Consider the following 20,142-nt stretch of genomic DNA (forward strand, 5'->3'; position numbering starts at 1 on the left):
ATTATACTTTTTTGGAAAAAAGTTGCTTGTAAAAAATTTCCCTTGTCAAAACTTTGTTTATGACACACAAATTCAAATACCCCGTTTACTTGGGGGCTTCCTTTATGAAGCCTTTCCTCTTACAAATGATTACACTTGTACGGCTTCGTTCCTTGTTCGTGTATTACGCCACAATATGCACCATGTTGACTTAATCGATTTGCAAGCTGGGTTGCCTCGCTCCTGTGTTTACCCCTACGTTCCCGATTGTTCGGCTAGGGAGTAAAGGGAGAACCTCTGTGATTGTCACGATCGGGTCATCCGAGTCGGACCTTAGACTGGGTGAAGCCGAAAGCTAGCGCTCTTATTGTTTTCAATTATGGTCGGCACACAACGGAACTCATGAGTACAAAAAATCTATTGCACAAGTCTCATAGTAGCAATGAGCAACCGAAGAAAGGTATCGGTGGGGGTACTATTTTCTTCGAAGATGCTTCTTACACTTCGTCGGTAATATAGCATAAGTTCCCTGAGCACGCTTTGTCTGTTACAGTCTTATGGCCTGATTGCCTGGTTATCGGAAACACCGTCGATATTCTCGACAACTGGAGTACATAACACTTTTTGGCCCTTGACCGAAGAGGGAGAAGCCTACGGTCGGTTAAGACGCATTTAAAGTTCGGGTGAACACAGATATGATATAAGTACTTCGGTACATAGAATCATTATACATAAAATTCTTTTACCCAAGTCACTTGGGGGCTCTTAAATTTATATGAGCCGTTTTATAATAAGTGTTCTTCTTCTTAGTCGTTGCAAAGTTTTATTATTATTATTATTATTATTATTATTTATCACTCCTTTTTTCGACACGAGTGTGTGGTCACTAGTCGGGGAGCCTAATTTCTCTCTCAAAGCCGCTAGACTTTAGTTTGCTAAACTGGCCTAATGAGAAGTACTCCACCTTCGGGATAGGAGGTTGAAGCTGTAGGCTGGCCCGCATGAAGTCTTGAGATAGGATGTGTCATGTTAAAGCACGACAGAAGCACTTTTTTTCTTCTAAAGTCCAATTTTCAGATTGGCACCAAACACTTGATCTTATTCGGACGTCAGGTTTTCACTAACGTTTTTTGGTTTTCCAAGCCTGTGGCACTTTTAAACTATTTGTGTGTTTCCAGCATTAGTCTCATAGTGCAACGCCGGACACCTTTAGAGATTCGGCAAAAACACTTTCGGATATTGCCATATATGCATCGGTTTTGAATTGTGTCTTCGGTCAATAGTTGGGTTGCCCGGCCCCTGTGCTTGCCTCCTACGTTCCGCTTTGTTCGGCTACGTGTGCAAAGGGAGAACCACTGCGATTGTGCTTCCAGCTCGCATGGTTAAGCACCTCAGTGGAGAAAGCCGAAAACTGACTGTCACAATAGGCGTAAACTGGTCAGCGATCCGATGACTATGTTAAATGACGGGCCGTTCATAACATTGGCCGAAGTGTTCACGGCTTGACCTCGGATGTCGCCGAACACTAACCGGGGGCTCATAACTAGCTTCCCCAGTTTGAATCTCCTATGACTAAGCGAAAGTTATAAACCCCGCATATCTGATTGCCCCGTTTCCGCTAACACAACCGCCTTAGGGCACCGAGACGTCGGCTAAGGGTTGTTTTGTTATTGCAGAAACACCCTGCGTAGTATCTACCAAGGGATAGAGGTCGACGATGGGCCACTTTCAACTGATAAACGGTCGCAATGGAGTCAAAATAATGATGTAAAGTACTTGGATACATAAAATCATTACACATAATCTGTGATTTTACTCTGGATATCGATCCTTAATTCGGCCACCCGTGCCCACATTAAGGCTCGGGGGCTACTGGGCTTTGCGCTCATTATTTACAAATATTAAAGGGGCACATCGATCCCCTGATCTGGTGTTGTCACCCGACCAGTGTCTCGGGGGCTACTGCATTGCCTATTCAATGCAGAAAATTCAAAGGGCTCAGTGTTCGGCTTGATCGAACTATGGGAAAGTGTGTCTTCGGACAACAATAAGTACCATCTGCACCTATTTGGCATCAAGCTAATATAACACGATGACTTCTCATGACCCTCTATCAAGGGCCCATTCGTCGATCACTATTATCTCTAATATATTACACTACATTTTTATTCCTATATATGCTGCCGAGCTAGGAGTTGATCCTCAGGCCGATTTCGCGCATCGACCCGAGTCTCAGGGGCTACTGGGAACATCAGTTTTATGCTTGCCTTCAGGTGCATCTCGGGTTTTAGACTGGCACACACCTTGAGGGCTACTGGATATACATCGGCAGAGAATAAACTGCACCAGTTAAAAATATTCACAAAAAATCAGCCCGCGGTCGGGGTGGTGCACCACCTTGGAAGCAGTCCAGCATAAAGCTCGGGCGCTAGCGGCTAGCTCCATAGAGGGCATTTCCGGCATTAAGCTCAGCTAAACTCCTTCAACTTTTTTGGACCAAGATGATCTATGACATCTTGTATATAGTCCGGCGTTGGAGCTTGGATACAGTCCGACGTTGGAGCTCGGATACATTTCGGCATTGGAGCTCGGAAGCAGTCCGACATTGGTGCTCGGCTGCAAAAGATACCTCGAATGCAGTCCGGCGTTAGAGCTCGGATGCAAGAGGACACTGCCTCCCGGGAACAACTTCAAACACGAGGTGTGGCATAAAAATAACAAGGCATTGATAAAGGCCGGAAACTTAAGGGGGCTCCTCGAATACCCGACGTGTAAACTCTTCGGATTCACTTCGGCGATCCTCAAGATCGAAGATTAGAAGATTTGTTGAACCAGTTTTCAAGACCGACGACCAAAGATGAAGAACAGTTCGGAAGAATCGAGGAACGTCCCTAACTTGAAGACCAGTTCAGGGGGCTATTGACGGTGTCCTGGACTAGGGGGTACTCACCATGTCATCTCCCGGTCTGTTAGATTGGGCCGAGGACCCCCATGGTCGTATACTCATGGGCCAGTTCGGACAGCTGCCGCATACAAGTAAGATTCCACAAGACTTGGCGATCAATCCAAGGACTCCTCCCCACCGGCGTATTCGGCTAGGACTCTTGTTATCCTAGGCCTCTGGTGCATTATATAAACCGAGGCCAGGCTAGTCGATAGAGGATATATAACAACAATCATACCATAGGCTGGCTTCTAGGGTTTAGCCCCTACGATCTCGTGGTAGATCAACTCTTGTAATATTCATATCATCAAGATCAATCAAGCAGGAAGTAGGGTATTACCTCCATCGAGAGGGCCCGAACCTGGGTCAACATCGTGTCCCCCGCCTCCTATTACCATCCGCCTTAGACGCGCAAGGAGATGGAGGTCGTGGAGGCGATGAAGAAGCAGTTACGACTCCGCGGCCAACAACCCTTCATGTAGTGAGAGCAGCGCCCCAGACTTGTGTGTGTGTCTTCCTTCTTTTTTGGGGCTGATAAACTTCTTTTCTTTTGCTCCTGTGTTTCTTCTTTTGCTTCGGGTGTTTCGCCGCACGTGTCACCTTCTCTGCGAGGCATGAATAGAACAATGCTAAAAATGAGATGACTAGCAAATTAGATCATTCTTTATTGCCAATAGAACAATGCCTCTTGCTAGTAATATATAATAAGAGTAGAGAGTAGAGGATATCACTACTAGGGAAAAGCTTATAGACAGACGCTTACTAGTAGCGCTCTATATTGCCGCGCGCTACTGCTACTTAGTAGTAGCGTGCTATATTGACCCGCGCTACTAGTAATATTTACTGGTAGCGCGTGACCCAAAAAACACGCTACTAGTAAATATCTCCAACCATGCCCCGCGAACAGACCATAGTAGTAGCGCGGGTTCTACAACCTGCGCTACTACTATGTGGATAGCTGTAGCGCAGGTGAGGCAGCCGCGCTACTAGTATACACCCACCCCACCAACCGTCCCACCTCACAGTCCACCCGCCCCGTTTATCTAAAAAAAAATTCCACCCAAGCCCCGATCCAGGTCCCCTCCACCCCGGCCTCCTTCCACCTCCTCTCCTCTCCCAATCCACTGCAGCCGGCCGGCCTCCCCCTCCCTCCTCTAACCCCCTCCGATCGCTGCCTGCCCCTTCCCGCCGTGGCACTCGGAGCCTCAGGCCACGCCGCGATCCCGAGCGAGACTCTCCGGCCCGATGGCATCGGCCGACATGTTCCCCAACGTCTCCTCCTCCGACGTCAACGCCGCTGCCTCGCAGTCGCAGGAGGCCGCTGGCAAGGCCGTGTTCGGCTTGGACTCCGCCTCCGCCGCGCCCACCACCGCACGCGGCGAGACCCAACAGGCCACGGCCCCATCCGCCCTGCCGCCGTCGCGCCAGGTGCGTTCCTTGGTTCCGCCACCCTCCGGCCATCCCCGCATCCCTCCCAGCGAGCCCGCGCTGCTTCAGGATCTCCGCGCGCAGCGGCTGTCCTCGCCGGGACGCGTTCGAGGGCGGACCTCGCCCGCTCGATGGAGCGCCGCGGCGGGAACCGGGGTCGTCTGTGTCCTGTTTCGCCCTGATCTATCGCTATGCCCGTAGGGGATGGGATGGGATGGGTGGGAAATGGAACGGGTCAGGAGTAGAGGGCAATGCGCTTCTCCTCTGTTTTGCCGGTACTAACGATAGGCATTTTGTAGTACTACTATACTAGTTATAAGATGATTGTAGATTTGGGGAGCCACCGTGGGAAGAATTGCACGGGGAGGGGCAGGGATCGCGGCACCAGAGGAGTTGGCCCCTCGGCTTGAATTAAATTGTGGATTACGATCTAGGTCATTCAGCACACTAAACTATTGTGTCAAATATGCCACCATCCCTTTAATTTGCACATCCGGATCACTACGCTAAACTAAACGGGTGACTGCACATAGAAACCTTGCCACGTTGAACGGGTGTATCAACAACTTAGCCTAGTTATGTTTATGTGTGGAGTAGTGGCGGAGCTTGAACGAGGATGCTGATGGGGCTAAGCTGATCGACCTCTCCGGCGCGTAGGTACGCGTCGTGGTCTCTGTGATTTGGGGGTAGTGGCCCGGGTGCAGTCGGGCTCGAATTCTCTGCTATGGGTTTGGAGGAGTAATGTTTCTGGTTCTGCAGATATTTAAGCTGGCGGACGGAGTGTCTGTGCGTGAGAGTGAGACGGCGGCTAAGGCTAGCGTGGAAGAGGTACTCTTCAGTTGCTTCATTCGGTTTTACTTAGTTTTGTGTCCCTGTTGGATGTACATGTACCCCAATTGAACATGTGTGGTGCTCGCTTTGCCGAATTTTCTGTTTAAGGATTAGCTATTGTAGGGCAGATGCTATGTAGAGAATCAATTAATTTCCTCTAGAAATGCTCGAGTGGTGATTTGGCGAAATTTGGAAATACTAGTTCTGCATCATGGCATGGATACTTTTAAGGGAGATAGCATCTATTTATCCGGCCAAAGAGCATATGCGAAGCCTTTGATTCGAGGTAAAATGGTGCATCGCCTCTCCCTACAAGGTGTCAGTTTTAGCATCTAGTTCTGCATCATGGCTGTAAACTGAACTTGGTTCAGTTAAAAACTGCACTGTCAAATCTGGACAACAAGCTTATATATGAAAAATGAGTTAGCTAGGCTCGGAATTTTGAGTTGGCCTCTTTACATAAGTTTTAGATAAAGTTCCAAGGTTTCTTTAGAGTATTTATTTGTGTCGTTTGGATGTACGGTTTGAGAGCAGCCATCAGTTTAGTTTGCTGTCCTGAAATATATGTTCCTGGGTACAGTATTTTGATATGGGAGATTAGGCCCTGTTAGAGGTGGTATTAAAATAAAGTTACAACATGAAAATTTTAGAGGCTGTTCTGTAGATACTTAAACGCATATCACTTGTCAGGTTTCGTTCGGTATATTAAATCCTATGAAATTATCAAAGTGGGCTGTACTATGTTGGACAAAATTTTATGTTTGGACTTGGGTGAATGTAACCAGACTTATACTCTCAGATTTTCTCATAGTTGATGGTGTGAGGACTTATAATGTGATAAAGTATATACGTTGTTGCAACACCAAAATTAGTGAAATATATTTCCTTTCTTTGCTGACGATGACATCTCCATAAAGTAAGGATTTAGATAACATCATATGTTCAGAGTTCAGTTCTTTTCTTATATGAAACTAACATATTTTACAATGGGCATGATGGATGTTGTAGGTTCATTGATGACAGCCAAGGGTTCATGCTCGAAAACGACTACATCTTGCTCCATGTTGTCGGCTCAACTAAAGTCCTTAATCATGAGGAGATGGGACACGTCGATTGTTACAGTACACTTGACAGGTGCATTTTGTGAAATTCTAGCCAAGAGATTGATAGCATGCTTGCCTGCTTGTTCTTTTGAGTTCAAATAAATGTTCCTTTTCTTATTGAATCCAAAGTAGCTAGCGGAGATCAAGTGAAAGGTTCTTGATTGTCCCAAAGTTCTTTCGTCTACAAAAGAGTGTAATCTTAACCAATGGTTGTTTCCAACATGCAAGGACGTGACCACACAAATTTATATATCTTAATCTCATATGCTATCAAGCTTTTCAAGTGCAGTTACCAAGCAACGCTTTTATTTAAGGAAAAGTTGTTGAGTTCTTTATTTAAATAGTTGATACCTAACTAGGTGAATGAGAAAATTTCTTTTCCCTATTCGTGCATGTTTGCTAGTACTATTTGGTTGAACTGATGCAATTCGCGTACTAACAAGTTTTCACTTTCCCGACATGGGCGCAGAGGTGATCGACGCTGACTAGCACGGCCCGGTGGCGCTGTGCTCTTCAACCACTTGAAGGAAATATGCCCTAGAGGCAATAATAAAGTTATTATTTATTTCCTTATAATCATGATAAATGTTTATTATTCATGCTAGAATTGTATTAACCGGAAACATAATACATGTGTGAATACATAGACAAATAGAGTGTCACTAGTATGCCTCTACTTGACTAGCTCGTTAATCAAAGATGGTTATGTTTCCTAACCATGAACAATGAGTTGTTATTTGATTAACGAGGTCACATCATTAATTGAATGATCTGATTGACATGACCCATTCCATTAGCTTAGCACCCGATCGTTTAGTATGTTCCTATTGCTTTCTTCATGACTTATACATGTTCCTATGACTATGAGATTATGCAACTTCCGTTTACCGGAGGAACACTTTGGGTACTACCAAACGTCACAACGTAAATGGGTGATTATAAAGGAGTACTACAGGTGTCTCCAATGGTAGATGTTGGGTTGGCGTATTTCGAGACTAGGATTTGTCACTCCGATTGTCGGAGAGGTATCTCTGGGCCCTCTCGGTAATACACATCACATAAGCCTTGCAAGCATTACAACTAATATGTTAGTTGTGAGATGACGTATTACGGAACGAGTAAAGAGACTTGCCGGTAACGAGATTGAACTAGGTATTGGATACCGACGATCAAATCTCGGGCAAGTAACATACCGTTGACAAAGGGAACAACGTATGTTGTTATGCGGTCTGACCGATAAAGATCTTCGTAGAATATGTAGGAGCCAATATGGGCATCCAGGTCCCGCTATTGGTTATTGACCGGAGACATGTCTCGGTCATGTCTACATTGTTCTCGAACCCGTAGGGTCCGCACGCTTAAGGTTACGATGACAGTTATATTATGAGTTTATGCATTTTGATGAACCAAAGGTTGTTCGGAGTCCCGGATGTGATCACGGACATGACGAGGAGTCTCGAAATGGTCGAGACGTAAAGATTGATATATTGGAAGCCTATGTTTGGACATCGGAAGTGTTCCGGGTGAAATCGGGATTTTACCGGAGTACCGGGAGGGTTACCGGAACCCCCCGGGAGCTAAATGGGCCATAGTGGGCCTTAGTGGAAAAGAGAAGGGGCTGCCCTAGATGGGCTGCGCGCCTCCCCCCCTCCCCTAGTCCTATTAGGACTAGGAGAGGTGGCCGGCCCCCTCCTCCTCTTTTCCCCTCCGAGGAATCCTAGTTGGACTAGGATTGGAGGGGGAATCCTACTCCCAGAGGGAGTAGGACTCTCCTGCGCCTCCCTCCTTGGCCGGACAGCCTCCCCTCCTCTCCTCCTTTATATACGGAGGCAGGGGACACCTCTAGACACACAAGTTGATCCACGTGATCTATTCCTTAGCCGTGTGCGGTGCCCCCTGCCACCATATACCTCGATAATATTGTAGCAGAGTTTAGGCGAAGCCCTGCTGCTGTAGTTCATCAAGATCGTCACCACGCTGTCGTGCTGACGGAACTCTTCCCTGACACTTTGCTGGATCGGAGTCCGGGGATCGTCATCGAGCTGAACGTGTGCTCGAACTCGGAGGTGCCGTAGTTTCGGTGCTTGATCGGTTGGATCGTGAAGACGTACGACTACTTCCTCTACGTCGTGTCATCGCTTCCGCAGTTGGTCTGCGTTGGGTACGTAGACAACACTCTCCCCCTCGTTTCTATGCATCACATGATCTTGCGTGAGCGTAGGAAATTTTTTTGAAATTACTACGAAACCCAACACCACTCGGAGACGGACTTCGCCGTGAAGCCTGGTTGCCACGTCGCATAGATGATCGTCGAGGTGATTTCGGCGAAGGGAGGTCACTGAGGTGGGGACCTTGATGCCACCGTCCGGGGGAGGGAGGATTCGAGTCCATCGACGTCTGAACTCCGAGCCTAGGTAGATACATCTAGAGAAGTGGTCTGTTTAGGTTGGTGGTAGACCACTAGGGATGGTACCCACCTTACGATGATGGTTGTGTGTGTCTGATGTTAAATGGAATCTTGAGATGGTTCTGTGACATGTTAAATGGAATATTGAGATGGTTCAGTGACATTCGTTTGTTTTGCATTGGACGTATTACTATTCATGAATACTACATCTAATATTTTTTTAATTCCTAAATTGTTAGTAGTAGCGTGGGGGAGGAAACTGAGCGCTACTAGTATATAGGATACTAGTAGCGTTGGTTGTTTACCCACGCTACTACTATTTCATTAGTAGTAGCGCGTGTATGTAATAGCAGTAGCGTGGGTGGCACATGCTACTACTAACAAAGTTAGTAGCAGTGTGGGTTTAACCCATGCTACTACTAACTATTAGCTGTAGCGCGATACTAGTAGCACGGGTACCCGCGCTGCTAGTAGTCATTTTACCCGCGCTGCTAGTAGCCTTTTTCCTAGTAGTGTATGGCACTGGGCTGCTGTGTTTTGTGCTCCTCCGTCGTACTCCAGTGGAAAACTTGAGTATACCGCATAGTTCTTTGCTCCTCCTCAGGTCGTTGGCACATTTATACGAGCAGTCAAATCACAATGCCCCGCCTTCCAGCAGTAATGAGCCATCAAATCACAAAGGCCCTCGCCTCTCTTGAAACCGACCAAGCTAGACTGCCCCGCTCTCTAGCCTTTTAAAAAAATGTATACTTTTGTACAGTAGTAGAATCGATGGATTGCGCCATGGAGCAAAACTAACAAGATGAAATTAAAGAAAAAAGGTGGTACATATAGAGAGCGCTCATCACCAAATTATGCATATAGTACTATTTAAAAAGCTAGTACGTGCTTAAATGGGGTGCTAAATTCTATTAAAGAAATTAGCATACCTGTTTAATTCTTGGGTTCTTATTATTTATGCCACTAGTTTGTGTATCACTACTTAGTTTTTCCATTAGAAGTTACAACTACTCAAAAATGCCATCGATCCGTGAGATGCCTGCTCAAAAATGCAATTAGATATCTCAAAAGTGTCATCATTAAGTTAGATGTTTGCTCAAAAATGCCATTAGACATTGTGATTTTCACGTCAAAACCGTTGACCATGTTACATGACAAAAATAAGACGATTCTCACAATGATAAGTGTGACCCCGCTTCTCAGGAGTAACCAAGCGAACAATTTTACACGAAAATAAGAACGTTGTTGGGATCAAGTAGGCCCCACACTTTATTTTACTGTAGTGAGATAGAGGGAGAGCTGGCATGTTGGTCCATCGGTATATGTCATTATAACATGGCAAAAGAGATTTGAGTCACAATAATGGTGTCCAGCACAACACACCCCTTAAATAAAACTAAGCACCCTGAAATTCTTTGACAAAACTAAGCCCCCTAAAATTCTTTGACAACTAAACTGTTGGCTATATGATGTTGACCATATATATTGTAGGTATATAATGTGAAGAAACGAGTGGTAGTCGTAGTACTATACCAACTAAAAGATGAACTGTAAGAAATACTAGTATGTACGTACTGAGGAGTTAAAGTAACAAGAAGAAACATAACATAGTTCTGCTGTGGGCTCAGCACAACACACCCCTCAAATAAAACTAGGCACACCAGAAAGTAAACTAAGCAACTAATCCGGTAGACACCACCATTGTAACACCCCGGATATGATTTACCCAATATGTAATCCAACTCTTGCCGTTTCCGGCGTTAAGTTATTTTATTTTCTCGGGTTTGGGTTTTGTCTCCGTGTGTTGTTGTTGTTGTTGTCATGCATCTCATATCATGTCATCATGTGCATTGCATTTGCATACGTGTTCCTCTCATGCATTCGAGCATTTTCCCCGTTATCCGTTTTGCATTCCGGCGCTCCGTTCTCCTCCGGTGGTCATTTCTACCTTTCTTTCGCGTGTGGGGATTAAACATTTCCGGATTGGACCGAGACTTGCCAAGCGGCCTTGGTTTACTACCGGTAGACCGCCTGTCAAGTTTCGTACCATTTGGACTTCGTTTCATGCTCCAACGGTTAACCGAGGGACCGAGAAGGCCTCGTGTGTGTTGCAGCCCAACACCCCTCCAATTTGGCCCAAAACCCACCAAAACCCTATCCATCATCTAGAGCGTTCGATCACGATCGCGTGGACGAAAACCGCACCTCATTTGGACACTCCTAGCTCCCTCTACCTCCATATAAAGACCCCTCCGAATTTCTCCTTCTCCTTTCCCCCGAAAACCTAGATCCACCCATCATCGCGCGCCGCCAGACAGAACCCCCACCGACGGACACGTCCGGATCCACCCCCGTCACCGCCACATAGCGCTCTGCCATTCGCCCGCGCCCTCGCGTCCACATCGCCACCGGTCGGCCCGCCCGGGCCCAGGAGGGGCCCCCGCGGCCCGCTTCCTCCCGCCTCCTCTCGCCCGCAAGCCGCCGCCGTCCTCTTCGTGTCCGGCCGCCCGAGGCGACCGGAGCCGCCGTCCGCCATCAACGTCGGCCGGCCGCAAGGTTGCCCGACCGGCCCTGCCGCCTCCCGACCGGCGCCGCGTCACCCACCGACGTCCACCGCCCCTCGTCGTCCGTGCCGCCTCCCAAGACCGGCAAGGCCGGCCCCCGCTTCCCCGACAAGCTCTGGCGTCCTCCAAATCCCCTCCGGCGAACCTCGTTTTGCGTGCTCCGGCGAGATCCGATCCAGATCTGAAAAACCCTAGGGGTTGACCTTTTTTACTAAGTTCCCAGAATATTTTGCATACTTTGACCTGTGATAACTCCGCATCCGTAGATCCGTTTTGGGCATATAGCATATCAAAATGTTCGTCTCAGAGAGCACATCATTTCATCTCATTGCATCATTTTCATTTGAGTTCATCTTGATGCCCGAAATGTTGTTGGAAGAGTGCTATTTGAGATAATTGTCAGACCTGCTGCTCCAATTAGATATTTGTCATTTTTGCCATGATTATTGTGTGCATGATATGCCCCTGAGCTCTACATGTGTTTTGTTATATGCTTTGCCATCTATCCAGAGGTGCAACCCATGTATTTTTCAGGGACTTAGCATTTCCACTAAGTCCTTGACCTGTTTATCTCAATATGCCATATGTTCATGTTGTTTCCTAGTGATCCGTGCCTCTTTTGAGGATGATCAGTAAGGATGTTTTGTTAATCTTGTAGTGCTTTATCCATCCATGTCTTTGTTTGCAATAATGGAGCACCCTATCTCGAGTCAATCAAGCTCTACTTTTGCTATTTCGTGAATCTGGGCAGATTGTCTACTTGTTAGCGATTTTGCCGAGGATGTTGTAGTTGATCCGTGCATGCTATGCTATTGTTCTTGCCATGTCTAGCTTGTATAATGTGTATTCTTGATGGGTGTATGCTTAGATTGTCATGACATGCTCTGTAGTGAGTGCATCGAGCTCATAAACATGCCTACTTGATATCTGATTTGCATGCTCCAGTTTTTCACTAAGTCTGAGAACTGATTATGTTTTTGCCATGTTCACATGCTTGCAAATGTATTTTCTGATCCCTTTTGGTTCAAGGTCACGAATGGACTTTTGTTAAGCTCTTTGAGTAGCTCCATGCCATGCTTTACTTTGCCATATTCAGGTCCTATAGCATATAGTTTTCATGCTCCAAAGTGTGCTACCTGATCTGAAATTCCAGACAAGTGTTAATTTCACTAAAGTCTGAAATCTGTTTGCCAAATGCATTTTTGCCATGCTTGTTTGAACCTGTTAATGGATGAATTGGCCGTAGCTCAGTGCTCCTCTTTTGTTAAGCATCATGAATGGATCCCTGCCATGTATTTTGTTGTCATGTTTGAGTGCTGTAGCATGTTCATGTTGTTGCATTTAGATGACTACTTGCTGTATATCGCAGACCGGTGCCATATTTGAATTGCTTGCCATTTCCAAACCGTAACTCCGATTCCGGTGATCTTTATATCGTTTTCAAGCGATTTCATCTCACCTTTCTAGTGGCATACTTGGATTTCTAAGTTGAGGCCAGGTTCATTCATTCCTTGTCAAATCTTGCATATGCATCGCACATCGCATCCCGCATAGCATACCATGTTTGCATCATATTGTTTGAGCTTTGCACGTGGTTGATTGTGTTCTTGTTGCTTGTTTGTCTTGTTTGGGTAGAGCCAGGAGATGAGTTCGCTAACGAGGAGCCCATTGAGTTTGCTTTCGAGGATCCAGTCAACTCTGACAACTTTGCAGGCAAGATGATCATACCCTCGAAATCGCTACTATCTTTGCTTTGCTAGATGCTCGCTCTTTTGCTATGCCTATGCTACGATGCCTACCACTTGCTTATCATGCCTCCCAAAATGCCATGTCAAAACCTCTAACCCACCATGTCCTAGCAAACCGTTGATTGGCTATGTTACCGCTTTGCTCAGCCCCTCTTATAGCGTTGCTAGTTGCAGGTGAAGATTGGAGACCGTTCCTTGTTGGAACATTATTTACTTGTTGTGATATCATTATATTGCCTTGTTATATTAATGCATCTATATACTTGGTAAAGGGTGGAAGGCTCGGCCTCTCGCCTAGTGTTTTGTTCCACTCTTGCCGCCCTAGTTTCCGTCATATCGGTGTTATGTTCCCGGATTTTGTGTTCCTTATGCGGTTGGGTTATAATGGGAACCCCTTGATAGTTCGACTTGAATAAAGCTTTTCCAGCAATGCCCAACCTTGGTTTTACCATTTGCCACCTAGCCTCTTTTTCCCTTGGGTTTCCGGAGCCCGAGGGTCATCTTATTTTAAAACCCCCCTGGGCCAGTGCTCCTCTGAGTGTTGGTCCAAACAGAGCCACTTGCAGCGCCACCTCGGGGCAACTCGAGGGTTGGTTTTAGTTGTACGTAGTGTTCATCTGAGTGTGCCCTGAGAACGAGATATGTGCAGCTCCTATCAGGATTTGTCGGCACATTCGGGCGGTGTTGCTGGATTTGTTTTAACTTGTCGAAGTGTCTTGTAGAACCGGGATACCGAGTCTGATCGGAATGTCTCGAGAGAAGGTCTATTCCTTCATTGACCGTGAGAGCTTGTCATGGGCTAAGTTGGGACTCCCCTGCAAAGATTTGAACTTTCGAAAGCCGTGCCCGCGGTTATGGGCAGATGGGAATTTGTTAATGTCCGGTTGTAGATAACTTGAACCTTAACTTAATTAAAATGAATCAACCGTGTGAGTTATCGTGATGGTCTCTTCTCGGCGGTGTCCGGGAAGTGAACACGATGTTGGAGTAATGCTTGCCGCAGGTTTCTCTCTAGTTACTCGTTCGCGCTTTGCCTCCTCTTCTCGCTCTCTTTTGCGAACAGGTTAGCCACCATATATGCTAGTCGCTTGCTGCAGCTCCACATACTTTACCTTGCCTTACCTATAAGCTTAAATAGTCTTGATCGCGAGGGTGCGAGATTGCTGAGTCCCTGTGGCTCACAGATTACTTCCAAACCAGATGCAGGGCCTGATGACTCCGTTCTAGATGACGCGCTTGAGCTCAAGTGGGAGTTCGACGAGGACTCACGCTGTTACTATGTGTCTTTCCCTAATGATCAGTAGTGGTGCCCAGTTGGGACGATCGGGACCGTGTCACATGTTGGGTTTATCTTTTATTTTGGCGCCGTAGTCGGGCCATGAGTGTTTGAATGATGTATTGCTATTTATGTACTTTGATTGACGTGGCGAGTGTAAGCCAACTATTTATATCCTCTTTTATTATCTATATTACATGGGATGCTGTGAAGATTGCCTAACTTGCGACATTGCTTTCAATGCGGTTATGCCTCTAAGTCGTGCCTCGACACGTAGGAGATATAGCCGCATCGAGGGCGTTACAAGTTGGTATCAGAGCCTTCCCCGACCTTAGGAGCCCCCATTGCTTGATCGTTTTTAGCAGCCGTTGTTGAGTCTAGAAAAATTGTTTTGAGTCATTTAGGAATTATATATCGGAGAGTTTAGGAATTCTTTTTACTCCCAGTCTCCTCATCGCTCTGGTAAGGCATCCTGACGTAGAGTTTTGACTCTTCTCTTCTCAAATTTCACTAAAAAAAATTTAGAATCACGCGGGTATCTTGGAATCGTTCCGATGGTTTTGTGACGAGAACATTGTTCTTGGTGCCTCCTGTCTTTAGGGGTTGTGGCAGTGTCCCGGGGAGTTGAGCTCTGAGGTGTTGTCGTCACAATTTTATCGTTGTAGTTCTGGAATACCTGAGTTTAGTACGCCGACATCGAAAATCTCTTTTATGCAGTTCGTTGGTGAGATAACCTCGACGCCACCCAGTATTGGGGCGGGAGTTCGGGAGTATTGCCATAACTTGTATGACGGATGCTTTTCGAAGGCTGAGGTAGATGGTTTCCGAAGTTTTTCTCGGTTATGTGTTGAAGGATGGATACAGCTGGATGTAGGAATTGCTAGATTTGGGTGAGATATTATGCTTTCCCTGTATCCCCAACACGTGATTGCATAACCGGAAAGGTTCGGGAGTTTCATAGGTGGGAATTCTTGTAGCTCTAGTTCTTCTTCCACGGATATTTTCTTTGAGATTGGGATTTCTTACCGAGTATTCGTTCTTGATCCGTACCTTGTTGATTTATTCCTCTACCTAAATTCTAAGTGGCTTCTCAATTTATGGATATGTGACCATTTCAAGTGGAATGCATTCGTTCATTTTGTTCGGATGTGAAGACTAGATGTTGCAATTTCAACCCGTTTGATTCAGCTTCATTTTATCTGCCAATGTGCTAACGGTTGTCACCCTCTTCAGGATGGCTCCCGCTAAGAGCACCAATCAGACTCAGAATCAGGATCCGCCACCACCTCCACCTCCTCCGGAGGCATGGCAAGCTGTGATGGCCGCAACCAATGCAAACACGCAGTTGATCATGCAAATTCTTCAAGAGCGCAATCAAGCGAACCAAGGCAACCAAGGCAACAACCAGAATCACTTTGCTATACTCAACCAGTTCCTTGCTAACGGGCCAAAGACTTTCAGCAATTGTGTTGAGGCAACTGATGCTGATGATTGGCTCGTGGATCTGTGCAAGCATTTCGAGTGCAGTAATGTCAGGCCTGAGGACTTCGTCAAGTTCGCTTCCTTCCAACTCAAAGACCAAGCTGCAGAATGGTTCCAGCAGTACAAGGATTCCAGAGGAGGCCGTGTGATTACCAGGGATGAATTCCGTCAAGACTTCAAAGCTCATCATATTCCTCAGAGCATGGTTGAAAGCAAGCGTGAGGAATTCCGCAACCTGAAGCAAGGCTCTTTGTCTGTCTATGACTACAACAAGTTGTTTCAGAAGCTCGCCCGCTTTGCTAAGCAGGACGTCCCTGACGAGAAGAGCATGATATACCAGTTCAGGGGTGGTCTCAGAGAAGAGATTCAGCTAGCTCTTGTTCTCTTTGAGCCCTTGAGGTACGATGAGTTCTACAACATGGCATTGAAGCAAGAGGCCGCTCAACTGAGATGTGATGCTTCCAAGAAGCGAGTCAGAGATGCTACTCCTTCTTCCTCTACTCAAGTGGCCAAGCAGCAGAAGTATTGGCTACCTCCTCCTCCGTTCCGTCAGCCGTATCAGAAGAGCAAAGGTGGCAGTGGATCTTCCCACCCACCCAACCCTGGTTTTCAGAACAAGACTTCGTCTCAAGCTCCAAGATCGAGTGCTCCATATCACCGTCCGCTTTCAGAGGTCACGTGCAACAAGTGCCAACAGAAGGGTCACTATGCCAACAAATGCTTCAATCAGAGGCGTCTTCCTCCTCCTCCTCCTGTGAGATCGGCAAGTACAGCTGTGGTCAAGCATAACCCCAAGCACGCCAAGGTCAACTTGCTGAATGCAGCTTAGGCAGAGGATTCGCCAGATGTCATCATGGGTCACCTTCCTGTTAACGATATTCCAGCTAAAGTTCTTTTTGACACTGGTGCATCGCTTTCTTTTATTTCAACACCATTTGTTGCCAAGCATGATTTTGTGACCGAGAGGATTACTTTCCCGTTGAAGATTGTGTCTCCGGGCAAGCAAATGACTTCTAACAATTGCGTCCCGGATGTCTCTATCACGTTGGGCGACTACAAGTTTCTTTCTTCTCCGGTGGTTCTTGGTAACTCAGATATCGATCTTATTCTCGGAATGGTTTGGCTTACTAAGCACAAGGAGCATCTTGATTGTGCAGCCAGGCAGATTCAATTGACTCATTCGTCTGAGGATGTAATTGTCTTTGCCGCTTGTGATGATACCATCCGTCTGTTTTCTCTCAATGAGAAGGGGGAACTGGATGCCATCTCGCAAATTCCAGTCATTTGCGAATATCAAGACATCTTTCCAGAAGAGCTTCCAGGAATGCCTCCGCACCGGCCAGTTGAATCCGTCATCGATCTTGAGCTTGGCACGGAACCGGTTTGCAAGCGTCCTTACATGCTCGGACCTGAAGAGTTGAAGGAGCTGAAGAAACAACTCGATGTTCAAGAGAGAATGGGCCTCATCCGACCTAGTTATTCTCCGTGGGGTTGTGGTGTTCTTTTTGTGAAGAAGAAGGATGGAACGGACCGACTTTGTGTTGACTACCGTCCATTGAACAAGAAGACCATCAAGAACAAATACCCACTTCCCAACATCAACGAGCTGTTCGAACAACTCAAAGGTGCCCAAGTATTCTCCAAGCTAGATCTCCGTATGGGTTATCATCAGATTCGAATCCGTGAGCAAGATATTCCCAAGACGGCTTTTAGGACAAGCTTTGGTTCATATGAATACACTGTCATGTCTTTTGGCCTCGTCAACGCTCCTCCGACTTTCTCTCGCATGATGAACTTCATCTTCAACGCCTACACCAATGACTTCATTTTGGTCTATCTCGACGACATTCTGGTCTTTTCGAAGAACAAGGAAGATCATGCCAAGCACTTGCGTTTGGTACTCGATAAGCTCAGGGAACACAAGTTCTACGCCAAGTTCTCCAAGTGCGAATTTTGGCTCGATGAGGTTCTTTATCTTGGTCATATCATCTCTACCAAGGGCATTGCGGTGAATCCTGAGAAGGTGTCTGCAATTGTGAATTGGGAACCACCTCAGAACGTGAAGCAACTCCGTAGCTTCCTCGGTCTCGCAAGCTACTGTCGAAGATTCGTTGAAAACTTTTCTAAGATCACGAAGCCTCTCTCAAATCTTCTCCAGAAGCACATCAAGTACGTTTGGTCTCCGGAGTGGGACATTTCTTTCAACACCTTGAAAGAGAAATTGGTCGCCGCTCCAGTTCTGACTCCTCCTGATGAATCCAAACCGTACGAGGTCTTTTGCGATGCCTCTCTCCAAGGTCTTGGCGCAGTGTTGATGCACGAGAAGAAAGTTGTGGCTTATACCTCTCTCCAGTTGAAGCCCAACAAGAAGAACTACCCCACTCATGACCTCGAGTTGGCGGCAGTTGTGCATGCTCTTTTGACTTGTAGACATCTCTTATTGGGAAGAAAAGTGGACATCTTCACTGACCACAAGAGTCTCAAGTACATCTTCACTCAGCCTAATCTCAACCTCAGGCAGACTCGATGGGTCGAAATGATTCAAGAGTATAATCCGAGTATCGAGTATACTCCAGGCAAGGCCAATGTGATTGCTGATGCTTTGAGCAGAAAGGCTTATTGCAATAGCCTGATTCTCAAGCCTTATCAACCCAAGCTTTGTGAAGATTTCCGCAAACTTAATCTGCAAGTTGTTCCTCAAGGTTTCCTCGCCAACCTTCAAGTCTCTCCTACCTTGGAAGACCAGATTCGCCAAGCTCAACTTATGGATGCTATGGTGAAAAAGGTGAAGATTGGGATTGCCAAGAGTCAACCCAAGTACAAGTGCTACCGCCTTGATGACAAGGATACTCACTTCTTCCAGGATCGTATTGTTGTGCCCAAAGGTGACCTTCGTAAAGTGATCATGAATGAGGCTCACAATTCTCTCCTCTCCATCCACCCTGGGAGCACGAAGATGTATCAGGACCTCAAGCAGGCTTATTGGTGGACTCGAATGAAGCGCGAGATTGCTCAGATCGTGAATGAATGTGATGTTTGCAGAAGAGTAAAGGCAGAACACCAAAGGCCAGCTGGTCTCCTCCAACCTCTTGCCATTCCAGAATGGAAGTTCGACCACATTGAGATGGACTTCGTGACTGGGTTTCTGCCGGGGTTTCTGATCCACGGGCACCTATGGGACCGGCGGACCGGGTCCCTTTTGGTTCGGCGGGGGCCGGAGGTTGCGCAAAGAGCAGATCGAGGCGAAGCACGCGAGCGGTTGGTCGTGCGAGGAGTAAATCGAGGCGAAGCACGCGAGCGATTTACCCAGGTTCGGGCCGCACGGATGCGTAAAACCCTACTCCTGCTTTGTGGTTTGGTATTGATTTCTAGCTCGGGAGCGAGACCGAGCGTGAGTGTGTGGAATTGCTGAACCCCCCACTACGTTGCCCCGGGCCTCCTTTTATATGCTCAAGGGGTTACCGACATAGGGCAACGGAGGGCAAAAGTGGAAAGGGTTCCGTGGGTAGGCACAGCTAGGTGTTGTAGTAGGCACAGCTAGCGGCTACAGTGTTATCATACCTAACCCTGACGGCAGGGGATAAGGGCATTAAATGCCCGTCTGTGTCGCCTAGACAGCACCGAAAGGGACCGCTAGGGACGCCACCGTCTTGCCATGATGGTTGTCTTGTCAGTGCCTGCGTGCCACCGCACGCCCCTAGCTACACAGCCTCCTGCCACGTGCGCTTGGAGGGGCCCCGGAGCGACACGTGGGTGGAGGTGCTGGAGCGCGGGCGTGGTGTGGGGGCTTGCCGCGGCAAGCGCCTCGCCGCGGCCGTTGACTTGTCGCTTCCGGGAGCTTGTCGCTCACCGGGCCTTGTCGGGGTGCGTAGCGCGCCCGGCAAGTTCCTTGGAATGCCTTGGGCGGCCTTCCCGGCAAGCGCCTCTTGCCGGGGCCTTGGGATGCTTCTGATGGCCTTCTCGGCGAGCTCCTCTCGCCGGGGTCTTGCCTTCTTCCCGGCAAGCTCCTCTTGCCGGGGTCTTGTCTTGAGTACTTTGTTCTTGAATGGTCTTCAAAGGGACCACGGAGGGTCTTGGCGGTGACCTGGCAGGCCTTGCCGCGGGACGCTGCGACTGCCCGTGCACAAGTTCGGGGTACTAAGGGTACCCCTACTTTAGTACACCGACAGGAGCCCCCGGGCCTGGGCCAAACACGGTGCCGAGCGCTGTTGGGCCAGGCCCAAAACAGTGCACGGGCACGCGCGGCCTGGGTCAAGCCGTATATCTCTCCGCTTCCATCGCGCACGCCCGGAACGGCACACGTCAAACGCGGCGTCGTGGGTGGCGTGGGCGGCGCGCGCGCGGCTAAGCCCCCCGAGCATGCGTCAAGCCATGATGAAG

At 47.6% G+C, this 20,142-nt stretch overlaps 1 protein-coding gene across 2 annotated transcripts; it reads left to right on the forward strand.

The window, feature by feature from the left end:
• Positions 1 to 4,130: 4,130 nt before the first annotated feature.
• LOC125556443 lies at positions 4,131 to 6,069 on the forward strand. Of its 2 annotated transcripts, none has more exons than XM_048719175.1 (2): positions 4,131 to 4,351; positions 5,111 to 6,069. In XM_048719175.1, exons 1-2 carry the CDS (start codon positions 4,169 to 4,171, stop codon positions 5,249 to 5,251), a joined length of 324 nt encoding a protein of 107 aa, XP_048575132.1. In that variant the 5' UTR covers positions 4,131 to 4,168; the 3' UTR covers positions 5,252 to 6,069. The 2 variants fall into 2 exon arrangements, 1 of the variants encoding a protein (XP_048575132.1); XR_007305096.1 differs by lacking the exon at positions 4,131 to 4,351 and adding an exon at positions 4,516 to 5,008.
• Positions 6,070 to 20,142: the final 14,073 nt, after the last annotated feature.

Source organism: Triticum urartu, chromosome 5, assembly GCF_003073215.2.
Source record: "Triticum urartu cultivar G1812 chromosome 5, Tu2.1, whole genome shotgun sequence".
In the NCBI taxonomy this organism is placed as follows: domain Eukaryota; kingdom Viridiplantae; phylum Streptophyta; class Magnoliopsida; order Poales; family Poaceae; genus Triticum; species Triticum urartu.

Excerpts from the sequence above, each read along its gene's own strand:
- LOC125556443 (XM_048719175.1), top strand. The coding sequence starts at position 4,169 with ATGGCATCGGCCGACATGTTCCCCAACGTCTCCTCCTCCGACGTCAAC. Across the intron at positions 4,352-5,110 it reads CCCTGCCGCCGTCGCGCCAG|ATATTTAAGCTGGCGGACGG; the intron begins GTGCGTTCCTTG and ends CTGGTTCTGCAG.